The following is a 19,098-nucleotide window of genomic DNA, read 5'->3' as shown; positions in this document are numbered from 1 at the left end:
CGGTTAAAGTAAGGAATCAAGTCTGGTAAAAACGCTCAAGCATGCGGCGACAATCTAGATAGGGCGTTAGTAATTGATTTATGTACTTCCTAACAGGTTGCTTGACTTACCTCCAGCTGAAGTTCTCTGTCCTTGTTCTTGGTGATCTCATCGTTGATAGCCTGAGCCAGGTTGGCCCCAATGGCCTGCGAACCGCCGGCCCTCCGGCCAAATGGCCATTGTGAGTACTCAGCAAGCAACTCATCCACCTGTGCAAACGCTCTCTCGCGAGCCTCGTGGCTCATAGTGACTAGCGCATTCTCCAAGACGTTGGCAGCGTACGCGGCGCAGACCATCGTGATTGAACGAAGGTATCGGTACTCGGAGTCTTCAGGGAGCCACGGGCTGGGAGGAATAATCACAGTGCGGTTACTGCAGATGTTGCGCACCCGTCGGTGGAGGTCTTCTTTTGCGCCGCCATCGGCCACAGGATGTGTTGCCATATCGAAGAGGAGGAAGTTGCGCTTTTCGGTCCGGAGAATCCCCTTATCCACAAGACCCTTGGCCAGTCGTTCTCGGACCTGCTTCAATTGATATCCGATCTTCATCAAATTCCAAGTTTCGCCTGCAAACAAGACGATCAGTATGGCATCGCTCAGCTCCATGTCCGACTTATCTTACCACTCAGTAAATCAATCCATGAATTGACGCTCATCTTCTCGCTCGACTTCATCATCTTCAGCGTCTCGTCCAGCAAGACCTCCCCAGTCAATGTATCGTCGATGACCTCGATGACGCGGTCGGCCAGGGGGAAGCGTCGCCGCGACGAATCCTTCTGCATGCTTATACGCCCGCGGAGCGCAAGCTCAATAACAATACACCCTCGCAGGGCGTAGGAGATGTTTTCATTCCAGAAAGACAGATAACCCTGAAGCGCGGGCGGGGAGAGTCAGCAATCGCAGCCCAAGCAATCAAGCCAATGAGCTCGATTCAAAACTCACTTGTTTATCCTTCAGACCCAGCAGTAGGATGTCCTCCATCAGGGTCAATTTGGGCTGCTTGCCCCGTTCTTCATTTTCGCTGATGTCGCGGGGGTCGAACGCGATTTTGTGGCCGTTTTCTGCGCTGGTGAATGAGGTCTCCGGTCCGCGGTTGTCCATGGCCGAGCCATTGCGTGAGACTGGTGATGACACTCGGCTGTCATCTTGTTCATCTGCGCCAGCGACTCGACCGGCGCCTCTGCGGCGAGTCAAGCCCCCGGCTGGTGAGGCCATGAGGATACCGGGGTCGGGTGGAGGGGAGGGGTTTCAAAAAGATTCGGAGACAAAAATGGCGAGTCGGTAAGGATCAAAACTCAGCGCCGATCTATATGCCGGTTTGTGATTGAAGGGTAGTTGTGAGACGTTGAAGAGGGACCGTGACCGAAAGTCGGAAGTGGGACTCGGTGTCAGGGGAAACCAGGGACCGAGTGGACTAGCCAAAACGATAAACTGTCACAAATTTATACTGACCTAGATCTTCCTGGGTTCTAGTGAAGGACAGCAAAGGGTGGGAAGTTGAGAAAAGAACAAAGTTGATGTGTGGCTCGAATGCGGGTGCTAACAAAAGCAACGTTGGAGATTACGATCTCCCGTGAATCTCGTTGCCTCTCTTTTTTGTAGATTGCGATTTAGATCTTTACAAAGATGTCTTGGTAACTTATCTCTGATCTATTTTATATTTACTATACTTACCTTCAATTTGTCTATTTTATTTTATCTTGATCAATTGGAAACCTTAGAACTGGCTTGGTCCATACAGTCAGTATAGGTCAACTGGCAACTACCTCTATATACCTACAATTACTCCGTACATGTACATATAACTTGAGGTAGTGTAGCATCACCTAATATGTCCAGGTGGACGTATACATGTCTACATGTGTACATATATCGGCGTTTTATTGAGCAATTACCTCAAGGTAATCAGCTACAATGCGATATCCACCATGGCAAATCACTGCTTCAAAATTGCACAAATTGCATTCAAATGATATACACGATATAGGGAAGAAAAAACCACTGGCATGTATTTCAACATACAAAATAGCATGTCATGTCAGTCAGGGGTTACTATCCTTCAATGACCTCACTGATGCTAACATCCCGATTCTTTTTCTATCCGATTCTCCAGCAGATCCCAAGGTTTCCAATTAAGTATTTAGTGAGCTGTGAAGCAGTTAGCGCTTGAAAAAGGAAAGATGCACTTTTCAAATGACTTACCATCGGGCTGGGCGAGGATGTACTCAACAGCCTTCTCAACTATACACAAAATTCATGTCAGCTCTGTTGAGCCCCAGAAGACTCGTCAACTCTAGACTTACCGCTGTGGATCTGGTCGGCCTCCTTGTCGGGGATCTCAATGCTGAACTCCTGTTGAAACAGTTAGATACAGTCACACGATATACGATTCCTTTCCCGAGGGAAACCGGGCGCATACCTCTTCAATGGCCATCACGACCTCAACGGTATCCAAGCTGTCCAGACCGAGGTCGTTCGAGAAGTGTGAAGTGCCGTTAATCTGAAGTTATAGAATTTTAGTTGATGAATCTGATGGGTTGCGCCCCTAACGAAGCTCATAGCGACGTAAGGTCAGATTATCGCATCCGACGTATTGACTAACCTTGCTGGCATCGGAGACCTGCAGATGAAACGAAACTAGTCAGTATAATGTTTGAGGTTGTTTGGTACATAGCCGAATAAATGGCGAGATTTCCCGGGAAAACAATATGACGCACCTTGTCGAAGTTCTTGAGCAGGTTGACAATGCGACCCTCAGCCTCGTTCTTGGAGAGACCGGCAGGGGCGGAGTAGAGACGAGCACCCTGGAAAGGAGTGAATTGGGGAATGGCAGCAATGGGGGAGCTGCGGATGTGGAAGGGAGCCGGGGTCTTGATGACACGGGGGGCGGAAGCCCTGAGGGAGCGAGCAATGGCGGAGCGGAACATGGTGGAAATATCGAATTAAGCGCGAAGGCCAAAAAGATGTAGAAAACAAGATATAAAAAAGAGGAAGGGTGTGGAGAGAGCAAAGAGGGTTAATGAGGGAAGAGACGGGCAGAAGTGGAAGAGGATGTCGCGCCCAGCAAAATCCTTCGGACCAATCACAACCCAACAGAAAGGAATGACCTAAGCCCGAAACCTGCAAACTACCACAACCTCGCCTTCGCTCCCCTTCACTACCTCCAATTGACCTCCAACTACCCTCCCATCCACCTCACTCTCCTCTCCAAACTATGGCCGCCACCCGATCGGTCGCGAGGCTAGTCGCCTACCGCCGGCCGACCCCCTTCGGCTTGCTAGGCTCAACCGCAAACTTCTCTTCCTCGATGTCCCGCGCAGCAAGCCCAGCGGGACCCCCTCAGGCCGGGTTCCGCCTGCCCCCGCCCAAGCGCTGGGATCAAGGCGACGAGTCTGCCTTGGATAAGGCCAGCAAATACTTCCTTATGGCAGAGATCTTCCGCGGCATGTACGTGGTGCTGGAGCAGTTTTTCAGACCACCGTAAGTCCTCAACCTTGTCGGCGATGCGGACCGCGATCCGTGAAAGCCAATGGCGTCGAAATTCATTTCATCGACTAATTACATGCGCCTGTTTCTAGCTACACCATCTTCTACCCCTTCGAGAAGGGTCCCATCTCCCCCGTTTCCGTGGCGAGCACGCTCTCCGTCGCTATCCCACCGGTGAGGAGCGTTGCATTGCCTGCAAGCTCTGCGAGGCCATCTGCCCCGCCCAGGCTATTACCATTGAGGCCGAGGAGCGTGAGGACGGAAGCCGCCGGACGACCCGTTACGATATTGATATGACCAAGTGCATCTACTGTGGCTACTGCCAGGAGAGCTGCCCCGTGGATGCCATCGTTGAGAGTGAGTTCCTCAACCCTTGTGGCATTCTGACTCGACCTTGAGAATGAGTTACTAATATGTCATGTTCTAGCTTCCAACGCCGAGTACGCCACCGAGACCCGCGAGGAGCTGCTGTACAACAAGGAAAAGCTCCTCTCCAACGGTGACAAGTGGGAGCCCGAGATTGCGGCTGCTGCTCGTGCAGATGCACCCTACCGATAAATTACTTCTCCCTGATCAGCGTCCCGGCTCAAGTGCATCTCACATTCTGAATGTGTGGATGACAAGATGCTGATATCAATACCCATTCAAGAGGCACTACCCGTGTCTCGAAAAACAAGATCTTCAACCCCATCACATTGTACATAACTTGCCCCCGACTGTGTTATCATCTTGTACTAGTCACTTCTCAAGGAGATGTTTCCCTGGAATGACTGCTTTGTCGCTTTTTATTTTCTATGTTATGGAATCTAACTGTTTCTGAGATTCAATCCTACATAATATGTGAAGACCTCCATCGACGCTCAATCCATCACCGAGGCCACTCGCCGTTTCATTCGTCTCTTGACACCACGTGTAGATCGGTTCATTTTAGTGGAAAACTGGGTCTCAACTAAAACATCGCAGGAAGTATCCGCGGTGACTGCTTATGAAAGCTCATTATCATAAAGATCTACGCAAAGTACTACAGATATCAATTCCTAACAAATGTACAAGTTAATGAGTCGCTCACCAGCTGAACGTGTACTTACTGTCCCTATCCGGCAGTTTCTTGTTCCTCCATGGCTAAGATCCCATATCAGGGGACAGCTAGTCCGCGACCGAAGTTGAAGGCTCTCGCTGATGATGACAATCTTCATTTACCTCGTTTTAATGATGGCCAAGACTCGATTTGGAAGGTCTCTCTGTATATAGAGCGAACATGAGAACACATGACTATTTCGGGGCTTTCCATCTGTCCCTTAACGTTATTTGTAGATCGCATCATTTTTTGGAATTCGGCCAGATCTAAACTATACTAACGGTGCTGAGAAGCAGATCTATAGGTACGACGCACTGCGGGATTTGAGTATGGTTGATCTTAGTACTATAAATCGACAGCTCCAGGGCTGGTCTCAATTCGTCAACATCTGCACGATCACGATAAGTGGATCACTTGAATCGATCGAACCCCTTAACGCCCAGACATGTGTCTACAACATTGTGTTGATCTGTTCCAAAGAAATTCTTTACATCTGTCCTCCGAAATAACATTCACATGAACTTACATGGGTCATAATACATGCGTTTGATAGCACCATTCTTTGACCTGATTTGTTTAAAATTCTTCAACATACTTAGTCAATCCGACAACGGACAATCCAACTACCAACTCAAGCCACAACTAATTATGTCTGAAGTAAGTTCAGACCCCATCAGACCCTTATACTTCTTTGATCTATCCTTTTTCAGCTAATCGAGTATGTCACACAAAGAAGAGGACCGTCACAGTTACCTATGACGATGGTGGGGCCTTTTTTGCATTCGGTAAACAAGTTAACATGTATGTGTCGTTTCCCGCAAATGGTAACAAAAATGATGCCAGTTTTGCACAATTGCTGATCTGATATATCCGTGTCGTAGGTTGATCGAACGAGACACCGGTCACCCTGTCGTGCAGACGAGATCTTTACCTCCGTCCATTCTCCCACAGTACGCAAGCTCTAAATGATCAAGACCAGGACTAACACCTGAACAGAAAGCTCAGCCAAGACACAATTGATGAGTTGAGGGAGATCCCGGGCGTCACTGTTAAGATCGACGATAGGCAAGATTGAATTGGTCTCTATATGTATAATTTACATATTTAGTCAATATTATACTTTTTCCAGTTGAATTGCCCTTTGGCGAGCCATATAACCTTCAATAGCTGCAAAAGAATATATTTTTAGCTCCAGGAGATCTTTGAGTGGACTCTGAAGCCCAGTTTCCCTTCAAAACTCCATTACTTGTCCAGAATGATCTTTTCTGTTGCCCTCATAAATACGCATGGTAACCCCGAGAACATCATGTGTCCCAAATTCTTTATTCTTTTTCTGTCCCTTTGTGTACAAACGATCAATGGGGTCTTTTCTTACAGGTCACTTTGTTCAAAAGAGTTTAAAGTCAAGCGTAGAGCTTTCTGGTGGCAATCTGGTAGCTCCAACTTTATATATCTCTCAGTTCTACCTCCAAGTGTCATTCTTCTATACCCGCAACTCTTCATGTTTCCTTTTGTATCAATATACATTCAAACTTTTACTTCTATATAACTTCAAGAGCTATAAAGCTGGAGCTCCTAACACATGGGTATATAAGTATCCCTCACTCTTCCTGTGTTTCTCTTTCTTACGAACTTTATCCTAAGAGCACTGTGAGTTGTTCAACCTTCATTGGAGATTCGGGAGTCTTTCTCCAAAACTTCTCTGTGGCCTGAGGCGATCGGAAACCGCTCTGCTTGACACACAAATCATAAGATTGAGCGTGAGAAGCTTTGAGAGAAGAGTGTTAGGTGGCAGTGATCGGCAGTCAACATAGCCTCAAGGAAAAGTCAGCGATCGTTCAAGGAATACTTCGCAACGAAAAGGACAAGCCTTTTGTGAGATGGTTCCTGATGACAAGAACTTCTACGAGCTGTCTCGCACTTGTCGAATCTTCTTTTTTGTTGATCACTATCCTTTCCTCAATCTTCATCTTCTCTTTGACCCTCTTCACTATCCGCCTTACCTACTGATCCTGACAAAACATAAAGATGTCCTTCCCCCGATTCCAAGCGGCATTCATCATGACGGCAAGTCTCTTTTGTTTACTAGTCTTCAATCACTACTAACTCACCTCGCTTTTAGGTGGATGTCCTTGGAAAATTGGGACTACGTACGTCAAACCCCAAAAGCTCACGATATACTACAGCTACAATGTTACTGACAACATCTGTATGATCTAGTGGATACTACCTACACTGAACCGCTTCTTGCCGTGATAATTGAGCAGATTGCATGAGCCCAAGTGAACCACAAAGTTTCTGAATATCCGCCAAATCGATGGCCAGGTACATGTGGTACTATCAATCATGTCCACTGGGGACCTGGCTGGCTCATTGCAGAAGCACACTCATCCATCGTCAATACAGACCCATTAGTTGATGGGTGGTTCATCTCCGACTTTTACGCATTCAACTATCTGCTGAAAGGACTTAGACATGGAACAAAAGTGGCTTACAGCAGTTGATCCAGGTAAACTTTCCAGAAGTATGGATCATACTTATATCGACTGACGGTAATAGCAACAAAGGTCTTAGCATCGTCAGCCTGAAAGGCGTCCTTGAGCCAGGTGTGTGTATGTACTCATCATTACTGCTTGCTATTCCTGTGGATGGGCCACCACGCCCGATCTAAAACATACCACTATCCCATGGCACTATCAATAATCTCCGTGGGAGACCTGGCCGGCTCATTGCAGAAGTGTCGCGCGGGTCATTAATTTCACCCAAATTTGTCTAGGTGACCCGCACACAAGCACACACACACTATTCGGCACCATGAATGCGTGGTAAAATTCCGCGAGAATCGGCGTAGTCACCAAGTCGATTTGTTGATGGAGCTGGCTAGAAGAACCCAGACTACAGAAGATCATCACAAGTAGTTGCGGGAGGCCATGTTCATCGGGACAGGGGAGTGAGTTCCGCATGGACGCTAGTGGATCATGATATGCGAAATAGTCGTTGTCTAGTGTCATTTCGAAACGTATCAAAAACACATGTGGTATTAACAACGACGATGCTTACCGAGTCATATTGTATGTTCTATAGATCTCTCACGGCAATGACCTAAACAGTTAAGACTTGAGGAGAAAGCCTTTAGAAAGCCCTAAGGTATACTTATCTTAATATAAGATGTGGCCAGGCTTTCTAGATGGAATCCATGTACTAGTTATATACTGTTGGGATAGCAAACATGATATAGAGTCTAGAGAGAATCTCTCCAGACCTCACAACGTGAACATACACAGTGGTCTTTGATGATGAATTATGTATAGACAAGAAATACAAATACAGCCCGATAAGAAAATGATATTTGTATTCACAGATAAATCAAATCGCTACCGATGCTGTCATGCATAGACATAAATTGGCGGGCCAAGCCGCCAAAGACACAAACGCAAACACCAGGCACCTTGATCTCACGGATATTTCCCAGTTCAACTTCTCAAAACACTTTTTTTGTTTGTTCGAAACAGCCTTGCATCTAACAGATGACACATCCGCGAAAAACGCAGACCGTCCATGAAGGGTATGCAGAGTAAGAGAGAGAGAGAAAGAAAAGAATAGAAGAAACGGGCACAGAAAAGCAAGCAAGAAGTGAAGTCCAACTAAGCCGAAGACAGAGAGACTGGTTCATTTCTTCTTACCGCCACCCTTAAAGCTGCCCTCAAATCCAGGACGAGCCTTCTTCTTGCCGCCGCTAGACGGCTTCTTCTTGCCACCCTTGGAGCCCTTCTCATCCCGGCGCTTGCGGAGGTTCTCTTCACGCTTGTTCTGGCGCTGCTCCTTGGATTTGGCGACGGTGTCGATGCGGTCCCGCCACTCGCGCTCGGATTTCTTCTTCGCGGTCTCCTTGCGCTTGAGGGCCTTCTTGAGCAGAGAGGTGTCGTCCCGGACACGCTCGCCGTGGGCACGCTTCTTGGCGTTCAGCCAGAGGTCCTTGTCTTCGATATCGGCGCGCTTGGCCGGGTCCATCTCGGCGAGGCGGGCCTTCTTGGCCTCCGCGGCCTTGAGTTGCGCAGCAGGGTCACGTGCTCCAGTGGTCTTGGGCTTGTCGCGGACATCGGCGCCGCTGGCATCGGTCTGCTGGCCGTCTGAGAACATTACACGGCCGAATGAGAAGTTGTTGCTGGCTGAGCCGACGGACTCGGCGGGGGAGCGGGGAGAAGCAAGCAGGGATCCCGAGCCGCCGGGGGAGAAGCGGCGTGCCATGGCCTCATCTTCCTTGAGCTGTTCCTCGTCTTTGGCTTTTTGGCGCAGTTCCTTCTTGTGTGCTTTTCTTTGCTCAGCCTTTTGGCGGCGAGCTTCGATCAGCTCTTGGCGGTTGCGGGCGGGCTTGCCGTTAAGGCCATCTGCGTGGCGCTTGGCACGGAGCTCGTCCAGACGCTTCTGTAGGCGCTGCTTCAGCTCTTCGGGTGTGTGCTTGAGGGGTTTGGGCTCTGAGGATTTGGCTTCGGTGGAGGCGGAGGGGGGAACGATGGATGAGGTGGAGGAGCTGCCGGATTGGGGATTTGAGGCATCGAAGTTGGGAGAGTTAGTGGATGAGGCAGAAGAGGACTTTTCCTGTTCAGGGTTGAACTCGATGGAGAACCCTTCCTCGACTACACCGTCATCTTCTTCGTCGTCATTTTCCTCATCCGCAGATTCTTCAGCATCCTTGGCTGAAGTGCCGTTGGACTTAGGTGCAGATTTTTCCGAGGCCTCAGTAACGGTAGTCGACGGCTTCTTTTCCTGAGCCTTCTCCTTTCGTGCATTCTCCTTGGCCTTCTTCTTTTCCTTTTGGCTGGCCTTCTTCTGTGCGATCTTCTCTTGCTTTTGCTTTCTGCGTTCCTCGGCGGCGGCTGCCTTGGCAGGGTCTGCCTTATCAGACTTTTCAACCGGCTTTTGCTTCTTGGAGTTGACGTTTCCGCGGTTCAGTCCCTCCTTGGGGGTTTCTGTGCCCAGCTCTCCGTCGGACTGGTCGGACTCGAGGGTCCCGTCCTCCCGCTTACGCTTGCGAGCGTTCTCGTCCATCACGTCTTTAGCGGTCTTGGACACGGCGGCTTCAGGATCCAGCTTCGCACGCTTCGCTTCACGGGCTTGTTCTTTAGTCTGCTTCTTGCGTTGCCATTGATCCTATAAGTGAGGATGATGGTCAGACAGAAATCTTCGGAATGAACGATGAAGGGTAAAACAAAGGATTGAGACAGAAGCAAAAGCAGAGACTCGCAAGAGGCTATAAGGGCCTACATACGCTAGTATCTTCTTCGCCGTAATAATATTTGGCGGGGATCAAGGACAGTAGACCGTCAAATGCCTGCGCATGACTACGCAGCCGTTCCTGGAAAGGTGGTCAGCTTGTAATCCTTGCGGGGGCATTTTTCAAGTTCACAAACCTCGATATCATCCATTGTAGTTTCCCGTAGACTGAAATTGCAATCTGGAGGGGGAAGCTTGAAGGTCAAGCGCAACGAAAAATTTGGGGTGAGGGAAATCTTGGCGCTATAATTTGTCTCCGCTTCGCCTGTTCACCGCCTTATTTTTTCTGACTTGGCCCGTGCGCCGGACGTTATCTACTTCGGTCTTTTACTGTCTGTTTGTTCTACTGTTATATCTTAGACCTCGTGTGGTTTGGTCGTCTCTCAATTATGTTCATTACCCTTCTAATTACTTATCTGCTCCATACAATTCGAAATTCAACTCATAAATATACGCTCAAATGGATGGAGAAAAAAAACAATGCGAATACGCCTTCTGAATCAAAACTGGTCCACCAGGCCAGAGCTCACGTCCAATATAGGACACGCCTCACTGGTGATATCCACCACCTTCCTATACGGCCATGGGTCCGTCCAGATGAGATCGAACCTGAAACGATTAGCGCTAGGTCCAACAAGAGAACAGCCATATATCCCAAAGAATTGAGAGCGCAATGTCAAAGCACCCAAGAGATAGCCTTGGGCGATTCTCTGAACGCATCACGCTCGAACTGATAAGCCGCACAGGAATCGAAACAAATCACATACCGCTTCTTCGGATACTCGATCTGCTCGGTAGCACCGAGGGCCTCCACAATATCACCCATATCCCCGTGTCGCCATACGATCAGGATATCACCCGGTCTCTTATGCGAATGAACCGCATCGACCACGCATTCCACATCATTCCGCTCGCAGGAAGTATCGACCGTGAGACCGAGATCGTCGGCCAGTGGAAGCACCGTATAAAGGGAACGTCCACGTGCACCGCCTGCATGAAAGTATATTGTCAGCTCAACCCCATGAACCTTGATCGCTGCCTCTTGGCGATGTAAGCGTTTGCATCAATGTCGTAGACTTACCTTTTTTCACACGCGGTGCCATGATATGTCCGATGTTATGTCCCGAGTTCTTGCCAAACACGTGTCGTAGGCACTGTGCGCGCATCTCTCCTTCCCGGTTGAGTCCAGGATCGCGTTTATCTTCGGGCTTTTCGCCATGGCGGATAAGATAGACTGTTGGGTGGTGTTTCGCAGACACGACACCCACAAGACACAAAATCGACAGGACTGATTGTAGCAGCATTACGGCGAGTAGGCTGAGACTAGTTTTCTACAGCGCAGCCACAAACAGCCTTGGAAAGCAGGGCCGAGTACGTAGCCAAGTAAATATGCGGTGAAGAAGAACAGCGCTGCAAATGAAGTACACTTCAATATATGCAGAAGAGAGGATATCAACACTCCACCACGCACGCCTTGTCGATCATCCGAGTCTTTATAAGAGACATAACAATTCTATCATGGAGTCCACCGAGGGGAAAAAATAAGGCTGACGCACAGAAATAAGTAAGCAGTGGATCAGCAGCCCCTATATCCCAATGACGGTGTAGGATTAGAAGCGCCAGGCCTGAAAGGGGCTTGGGGTGTTGGCTTAGGTGGGGTTTGACAAACTCCAGGTGAGCTTTCGGGCGATGTGCCTCGTTTCGGCGATTTGATTGGGTCTATCCCGTTCTGCATGTCCACTCCGGTGATCGGCTCGGGTCTGCGTGATCTCGGGTTTGCACAATATGCAAGCTAATGAAAAGTATTGGGTTTTTATTTATTGTTGTCTCGGGTAAGGTATTGAAGGAGGTTGATTCGAAATCTTGATGCAAGTAGATGTGTGCTCATAGTATCTCCTGTTGTTTGGCTGTAAGTCTTCGGTCATCCTCCGTACAGTGTAACCAATATTCTATCGAGGACCCTGAGGATGGATTAAGCTACAATATATTGTCATCGGATCGAGTCTCATGTACAACTAGTCTCAATCTGTCTAACATTGTGTGAATCACACAATAAAATTCTAAATGAGTTGTCCGAGGGCTTACGGGGTCAGCAGACGGTGGCGGGCTGTGTCTTCAGTTTGAGGACGTTTGGGATCGGGTGACAATCTCCTTGGAATTGTCATGCAGCTGATTTTTATATTCGATGTTTGGTCGTGCGCTCTAAAAAGGGTTATAAATTGTACATCGACGATATATAGCTACTCCCGAGGTCAGCGCAAGTTATATATATGTGTGCGTTTATAATGATCTACAGTGCTGTTACTTTATCAGTTGCCATCATGTGAAGGTCGGGGTTCTCTATGTAGAGAAGATTTCATCACTACGATTTCAAAACGAATTGACATATTTTGAAGGACATGCCACATGGAATGATATTTAATCTTGATCAATATGTGTACTATATACGATATTGTACGGAGTACGAAGTCTCGGCTTCAGGTCCAGCGGTTTAGTACTAGTTAGGTAGTATGAAACCTTGGTAATCTACAGTTAATCAATTTATTCCAGAACGTATGCTCATATCGAGTTCGGTTCGTTAGATCAGCAGAGTGAAGTCACACCGACTTGTGACGTCAATCTAAATAATCGGGTGATGGCGATACTGTTCCTAGTTATAGTATGTTATTTGCTGCATATGAATAAAGTACTCTGTATCACTGAAATTTATCAAAACAGGGCATTCAGCGCGTCGGACAAGGCCGAGTGAAATTAGGGGCTTAGCGTCCTAGGCAACCGAATAAGATACCCCAACACAGTATGCCGAGAGGCGCTGTGCAGCGTTTAGCGGAGTTAGTAAGGCTGGGCGCGACCCAGGGCCGCGAGTTCATTGTAAATTATTCTGGAAGAATCATAGAAGCCGGGAGATCCGGGTATTCTATTTCTATTATTATCGTACTAACATTGTATTATTGTATTACGATCGGTATTTGAATTGCAGCCTTGACATAGCCACAAGTGAATTTAGCAACATGGTGCGCAATTTTGGCGCAATTTTGTGGCGGTGCATGCATGTCTAGATACGAACGTAGTAGAGAAATACAGTAAATACAGTAAATACAGTAAAAAGCCCGTGGATTGAAGCGAACAGGGCTGACGCTTGGGACGCTGCGCCTCGTTCCGTGAGTTTTCGCTTATGTGGGGTTCGCGGCGTCAGCCCTGTGGTTGCTCCGAGGTTACGTCTTATAAAAGGGTGCCGCCCCTCCTTTTACTTGTCTTCTTCGCTCATCATTCACAACCCCACCATTCGATCTACTTGATCCATTCCATTCATACACTTCTCATTTCATCAAATCATTCTCAAGATGTCCGGCTACGATCAATACAACCAAGGCCAGGGCGGCTACGGCGGCCAGCAAGGCTATGGCCAGCAAGGTTACGGCCAGCAACAGGGCTACGGCGGTCAACCCCAGGGTTACGGTCAGCCCCAGGGCTACGGCCAGCAAGGTGGCTCTTCCGACTACTACAGTGGTCAGCAGCAGCACCAGGGCTACGGCCAGCAGCAGGGCTACGGCCAACAGGGTCAACACGAGCAGCAGGGATACGGTCAGCAGCAGGGTGGCTCCGCCGACTACTACAGTGGCGGCCAGCAATCCCACGAGCAGTATGGCCAGCACGACCAGAACCGCCAGAGGTTTGTACTCACTTCACATTTCATATTGACCACATACTAACGAACAACAGCGGCTATGAAGGGCCCGAAGCTCAGGAGGGCGAGCGTGGTCTTGCTGGTGCTCTCGCCGGTGGTGCCGCCGGTGCCTTCGGCGGCCACAAGGTCAACCACGGCTTTCTCGGAACAATTGGTGGAGCCATCATCGGAAGTCTTGCCGAAGACGCTGTCAAGAAGCACCGTAATGGCAGCCACTCTCCTCAGCCTCCTCAAGGCGGCCAGTACGGCAACCAGTACGGTGGCCCTCCCTCGCAGGGTGGCAGCAACAACAGCATGATGGACACTCTCGGTGGCTTCTTCAAGAAATAGAGGAGTTATGATGGACTTTCCTCTTCTGTTTTCCTGACATGTCCTTCATGAATTTCCTTTCTTGCTTTTTATTCCACCGGATTGGCATGCATTTCTATTCGCCAGATCGCTTTACTTTTTATTTTTTTCGCTTTTCATGGGGTTTTATGCTTCGCCTTCGGGCTTTTGTACCATGACAGACTTGCATTGATATCGGAAATCGCCTTGGTGCGAACTTACCATAATCTCAGACTTGCAATATGAATACCTCGATGAAATATCCAAAGTAACAAAGGCAACATGACCGTAGATACACTCCTTTAGGAAGTTTGGTGACATGTCATATGAGGTATGCTATCGAGGCCTTTGAGAATGTGTTTGATCAGTATTTTTTGGGATTCTTCAGCATTATATGGGTATCTCTTTGAATCATGAATCAATTGTACCTAGATGAATTGAAAGTAATGTTCACGGGCTGAGAAGCCAAAACAAACCCCAAAGTGGATTCTTTTGGCCTGAGGCATCCGCCAAGCCCGACAAAAGTTCAAGCGGACGAGTCCGCAGTAACCTCCCCGTCAGACACATCCGCAATTCAGCCTCCCCAAAATGATCGTACGGAAGCTTTGCATGCGGCAGAGTAAGTGTGATCCAAAGACCAAATCAATCTCCCACAATCAACCTAATAGCGCATCTCACAGGCCGCCAGCTCCTGGCCTTGAGCCGCCGAGCCCCGATCTCAACTCGTTTCCAATCAACACTGCCAGAAACACCAGTCGACGCAGTGCAATTTCCCCCAGAGAGTCCATTGGACCTGAAAATCCTCTCCTCGAGATGGTGCAAGCCCAATCCGATGCCAAACTGACCCATGACACCTCATCAAGTACGTCGCGAATTTCTCACCCCCAACCAACCCCCAAACCAACTAACCCCATACTCAGGATCCAATTTCAAAAAACTCGGCACAACCGTCAAACAAACCTACAACCCCAACGATGTTATTCGCAATCCCCCCAAGCCCTCCCAGATCACTCTCGAAATGCTCCTCGCAGCAGGAACCCACCTAGGCCACTCGACCTCCCGCTGGAACCCGCAGAACTCGCGATACATCTTCGGTATCCGCGAAGGCGTGCACATTATCTCGCTAGACGTGACAGCTGCGCACCTCCGTCGTGCCGCCAAAGTTGTCGAGGAAGTCGCCGCCCGCGGTGGCCTGATCCTCTTCGCGGGCACACGCTCCGGCCAGAAGCAGGCTGTGGTTCGGGCCGCCGAGCTGGCCAAGGGCTACCACATTTTCGAGCGGTGGATTCCCGGCGCGCTGACGAACGGCGAGATGATCCTCGGCCACTGCGCGACGAAGGTCGTCAACGCTTTCGATGAGGAGTTGCCCAAGTTCAAGGTCGATCTGCAAGATCGGCCTACGCTGAAGCCTGATCTAGTCGTCTGTCTTAATCCGTTGGAGAATGTTGTCTTGTTGCATGAGTGTGGTCTGAACAATGTTCCTACTATCGGTGTTATTGATACTGATGCGGACCCTACGCGTGTTACATACCCGATTCCCTCGAACGATGATAGTTTGCGGGCTACTTCATTGATTGCGGGGGTTTTGGGACGCGCGGGTGAGGCGGGCCAGGTTCGCCGTATGAAGATGGCGCAGGAGGGCCAGACACCTTATAAGCCTATTACGGCTGCTGAGCTGCGTCTGGATCCTTTCACTGGGACGACCCCTGTTGAGCAGAAGAAGTAGGCTGTGTCTTTTTGGTTGCATTTGTTCTTGTTTAATTGGTATCCGGTCGATTTGCATTGAAACGACGGGTCTCTGTACTGTATAGATGATTCCAGGTCTAGGTGTTGAAATATGTATTAACAACTTTAAGTCAATTTGGTTTTTCTACTGGAATTAGCCTGAAACCTTCCATTTGAATAATGTGCTATTTGTATATTGTGCCTAGGTATATCTTGTTGGGTGAGACCTATTCGACTCGATGTTTTGCTACTGTCAGAACGTTGTCGGCCCAACAGCTCTTCAAATCTCACGGCAATCGCACGCGAGCATTCCCGAATCAACCCGCAAATTCTCCTCGGAAGTTTAGAGAAATTGCATCGTACGACCGTTGCCGATATCGCCCTCCAGCGTACTCGATATATCGATATCTCTTTTATTCTCCGACGAAGCCACAATCCGACTAAAAAGCTTGTGGTTCGGATATCGACCCACATCAGATTATCACCCAATCAAATTGCTTCAATCCATCACGTTCCTCCAAGGACTAGATATCACTCGCATTGAAGTAACGAGAAAAAAGTGGTGCTGGTTACACTGCGCACGCGATAGCATCCTGCCTTTTCCTTTTCGTCCAGGAATTGAGCACGTGGGCACAATGATAGTCTTTTCTCCCAAGGTAATCTCGCTCTACCAGTTCGACCCGCAATGGCACTGAAAGCCGGAAATAGGTTTACCATGATATGGAACGTATAAAGGATCAGGAGAGTGACGCCCTGATCCCAGAACCCAAATTTCTCAACCCAAAATCCTAGCTACAAAGCTACCCTCCCGCCATGCCCACCCTCACAAGCATACTCTATGCACTGAGCATAACAGGCGCAACAGCCCTAAACTATGGCTCCCTCAACAACAACGAAAAACAATTCTCCCAAGAATTTCGCGACAACTACAGCATTCTCAAGCACTACGGTGGCAATGGTCCGTACTCGGAGCGCCGCTCACACGGCATCTCGCGCGACCCCCCGCCCGCCTGCACAGTTGACCAAGTAATAATGATCAAGCGGCACGGCGAGCGATACCCATCCCCCTCGCTAGGCGCGGGCATCGAAAAAACACTCTCAAAACTGCACGCCGCCAACACCACCTTCGCAGGCGATCTTGCTTTCTTCAACGACTGGACTTACTACGTCCCCAATGCCTGCTGGTATAACGCCGAGACGGCCAGCGGGCCGTACGCCGGTCTGCTGGACGGGTATAACCACGGCACGGAGTACCGGGATCGCTATGGGCATTTGTGGGATGGGGAGAGCGTTGTGCCGATGTGGGCGAGTGGGTATGGGAGGGTTATTGAGACGGCGAGGAAGTTCGGAGAGGGATTCTTCGGGTATAATTATTCAAGTAATGCGGCGCTGAATGTTATCTCAGAGGATGAGGGGATGGGCGCAAATTCGCTGACGCCTGTTTGTTATGATGATCGTGATGCGGGGATTTGCGCGGCTTTGACGAATGTTATGCCGCTGTTTAAAGTTGCCGCGGAGAGGTTGAATGCTCAGAATCCTGGGTTGGGGGTTAATGAGACTGATGTTTATTATCTTATGTGTGAGTGCTGCTGCTTGGGGATCCTGATCGTGGGATGTGGCTAATTACCATTGGGACGGGACAGCGATGGCATCGTTCGAGCTCAATGCCCGTGCATTCTCCGAGTGGATCGACGTCTTCACGCAAGATGAGTGGGTTAGTTTCGGCTACGTTGAGGATCTGAACTACTACTACTGCGCCGGGTAAGTTGCATCGCAACCGCAATCGTCGAAAACACCATCTAACACCCCCAGACCCGGCGACAAAACCATGGCCGCCGTAGGCTCCGTCTACGCAAACGCAAGCCTGACCCTCCTCAACGAAGGCCCCGAAAAGACAAACTCGCTCTTCTTCAACTTGTGAGTCTCACACACACCCCTAAAACAAGAGCCACAAAAATCCTAACCACCCCCAGCGTACACGACACAAACATAACCCCCATTCTCGCAGCCCTAGGCCTCCTAACACCCGAAGAAGACCTCCCGCTAGACCGCATCCCCTTCGGCAACCCCTACTCAACAGGCGATATAGTTCCACAAGGCGGCCACTTCACGATCGAGCGCCTGAGCTGCGCCCAAACCGCCATCTCAAACGCAGGCAGCTACGTCCGCCTCGTGCTGAATGAGGCCGTCGTGCCCTTCAACAAGTGCACTTCTGGTCCTGGCTACTCCTGTCCTCTGGAGCAGTATTCGACTATCGTGAAGGGCTTGCTGCCTGATTACGTTGGCCAGTGTAAAGTCCCACACAAGGATCCGAAGAGCTTGGACTTTTGGTGGGTGTTCAATACGACTACTGAGTTGAATTATCGTACTGGGCCTGTTGGGTGTCAGGAGGGGGCTGTGGATTTTTGAGGCTGTTAATTGTATTTTGGGATGTATGTATGCATATGCGTGTGAGGCTGGAGATATGGCTCTCTGATTCACCCAATTTCCCTATGAACTCCCTGGGTTTAATATTTGGAACGAGATTCCGGGAAAGGAAATTCCAGCTGTATTACGATTGGATTGTAGGTGCGCCTTTTTTCTGGCTTAGATCTAGATCTTCCCCGGAACAACATTTGTTATCAAAGCGTATCTTGATAGATTATGATCTGAGGCTGTGCGTTTATGGCTCAGCTCGATAAACCACCCGGCTGACGTCAAACAAAATCATAGGGTTTCATTCGCCGTATGATTGGTTTCTACTAGCTCTTTTCTGGTTGGTTGGATTTCCATATTCGTGCATGTCACTTTGAATGGGGATCTCACATTAGATGAAGTCATCGAAAGAAGCAAAGTATAGGAAATCATTGACCACGCGTTCCTACTAGTTGGTCGTGGTATTCTAAGGCATCCTTAAGCATCAATATCACCGAACCGGGCAAGGAGGTGTACCATCACTAGGCTGGGTGTCTGTATCAATCACCAAAAAATACTGGATTCGCGTAAATGTAAATAAACAAAGGGTGAGAGGGGCAATCGAACTCGATGCATCGAGAAATGGACTTCTTAATCGGACAAAAAGTGAGGTCAAGAATGGCAAAGCGGACAACCTTTCTATGACCTGGCTCTTGTGGTCTAGTTGAAAGGCCTTGCCCATGTAAAGTCATTCACCTGGTGATTTCAGGCCACCACTGGCTCCTAATAGCCAAGTGACATATGGCTTTACCAGGTAAAGTCGACCTCTGGCGAACGCTGGCCATAGGAGCAGCCTTGCTGAGCTCTCAGTTTGGGACTGCAGTTCTGCAGCTCATACTGGGGTCTCAGTCATCAGGTCCCTTTTATTAAGTACCTTCACGGTTTTGTCCTTTTTGTTTGGAAATATGTGTCTTGATACTATTACGCAGAAACGTACTTATCCTGCTTTGGAAACATTAAAAGTTTCATATAATTCATCCATACGCATGTCCCACTTGCTCCAGCTCAATCCATCAAACATCTCCGTC

The 19,098-nt window shown here is 49.0% G+C and overlaps 7 protein-coding genes across 7 annotated transcripts; 4 read left to right on the top strand and 3 right to left on the bottom strand.

Moving 5' to 3' along the window:
- Nucleotides 1-3: 3 nt before the first annotated feature.
- N7529_011468 (GOLPH3/VPS74 family protein) lies at nucleotides 4-1,253 on the bottom strand (the record flags this gene model as incomplete). Its single annotated transcript, XM_057246994.1, has 4 exons — nucleotides 4-54; nucleotides 111-604; nucleotides 661-907; nucleotides 981-1,253. The coding sequence occupies 4 exons, from the start codon at nucleotides 1,251-1,253 to the stop codon at nucleotides 4-6; spliced, it is 1,065 nt and encodes a 354-aa protein (XP_057092343.1).
- A 925-nt stretch (nucleotides 1,254-2,178) lies between these two features.
- On the bottom strand, nucleotides 2,179-2,965 carry acpA (acyl carrier protein; the record flags this gene model as incomplete). The annotated part of the gene is made up of 6 exons (XM_057246993.1): nucleotides 2,179-2,186; nucleotides 2,241-2,279; nucleotides 2,342-2,390; nucleotides 2,458-2,538; nucleotides 2,641-2,658; nucleotides 2,756-2,965. The coding sequence occupies 6 exons, from the start codon at nucleotides 2,963-2,965 to the stop codon at nucleotides 2,179-2,181; spliced, it is 405 nt and encodes a 134-aa protein (XP_057092342.1).
- A 287-nt stretch (nucleotides 2,966-3,252) lies between these two features.
- N7529_011466 (NuoI/complex I 23 kDa subunit family protein) lies at nucleotides 3,253-4,082 on the top strand (the record flags this gene model as incomplete). Its single annotated transcript, XM_057246992.1, has 4 exons — nucleotides 3,253-3,518; nucleotides 3,617-3,698; nucleotides 3,752-3,881; nucleotides 3,952-4,082. 4 exons carry the CDS (start codon nucleotides 3,253-3,255, stop codon nucleotides 4,080-4,082), a joined length of 609 nt encoding a protein of 202 aa, XP_057092341.1.
- A 4,189-nt stretch (nucleotides 4,083-8,271) lies between these two features.
- On the bottom strand, nucleotides 8,272-11,180 carry N7529_011465 (putative 60S ribosome biogenesis protein Rrp14; the record flags this gene model as incomplete). Its single annotated transcript, XM_057246991.1, has 5 exons — nucleotides 8,272-9,753; nucleotides 9,872-9,958; nucleotides 10,407-10,485; nucleotides 10,644-10,866; nucleotides 10,958-11,180. The coding sequence occupies 5 exons, from the start codon at nucleotides 11,178-11,180 to the stop codon at nucleotides 8,272-8,274; spliced, it is 2,094 nt and encodes a 697-aa protein (XP_057092340.1).
- Nucleotides 11,181-13,220: 2,040 nt separating this feature from the next.
- On the top strand, nucleotides 13,221-13,894 carry hel10 (putative high expression lethality protein Hel10; the record flags this gene model as incomplete). Its single annotated transcript, XM_057246990.1, has 2 exons — nucleotides 13,221-13,549; nucleotides 13,600-13,894. 2 exons carry the CDS (start codon nucleotides 13,221-13,223, stop codon nucleotides 13,892-13,894), a joined length of 624 nt encoding a protein of 207 aa, XP_057092339.1.
- A 585-nt stretch (nucleotides 13,895-14,479) lies between these two features.
- N7529_011463 (mitochondrial 37S ribosomal protein uS2m) lies at nucleotides 14,480-15,617 on the top strand (the record flags this gene model as incomplete). The annotated part of the gene is made up of 2 exons (XM_057246989.1): nucleotides 14,480-14,753; nucleotides 14,812-15,617. The coding sequence occupies 2 exons, from the start codon at nucleotides 14,480-14,482 to the stop codon at nucleotides 15,615-15,617; spliced, it is 1,080 nt and encodes a 359-aa protein (XP_057092338.1).
- An 812-nt stretch (nucleotides 15,618-16,429) lies between these two features.
- On the top strand, nucleotides 16,430-18,025 carry N7529_011462 (histidine phosphatase family protein; the record flags this gene model as incomplete). The annotated part of the gene is made up of 4 exons (XM_057246988.1): nucleotides 16,430-17,195; nucleotides 17,260-17,377; nucleotides 17,429-17,533; nucleotides 17,590-18,025. 4 exons carry the CDS (start codon nucleotides 16,430-16,432, stop codon nucleotides 18,023-18,025), a joined length of 1,425 nt encoding a protein of 474 aa, XP_057092337.1.
- Nucleotides 18,026-19,098: the final 1,073 nt, after the last annotated feature.

Source organism: Penicillium soppii (genome assembly GCF_028829465.1).
Source record: "Penicillium soppii strain IBT 18220 chromosome Unknown utg000010l, whole genome shotgun sequence".
NCBI lineage: Eukaryota > Fungi > Ascomycota > Eurotiomycetes > Eurotiales > Aspergillaceae > Penicillium > Penicillium soppii.
The sequence above is the reverse complement of the archived record's forward strand: the minus strand, read 5'-3'. Positions and strand labels throughout refer to the sequence as shown.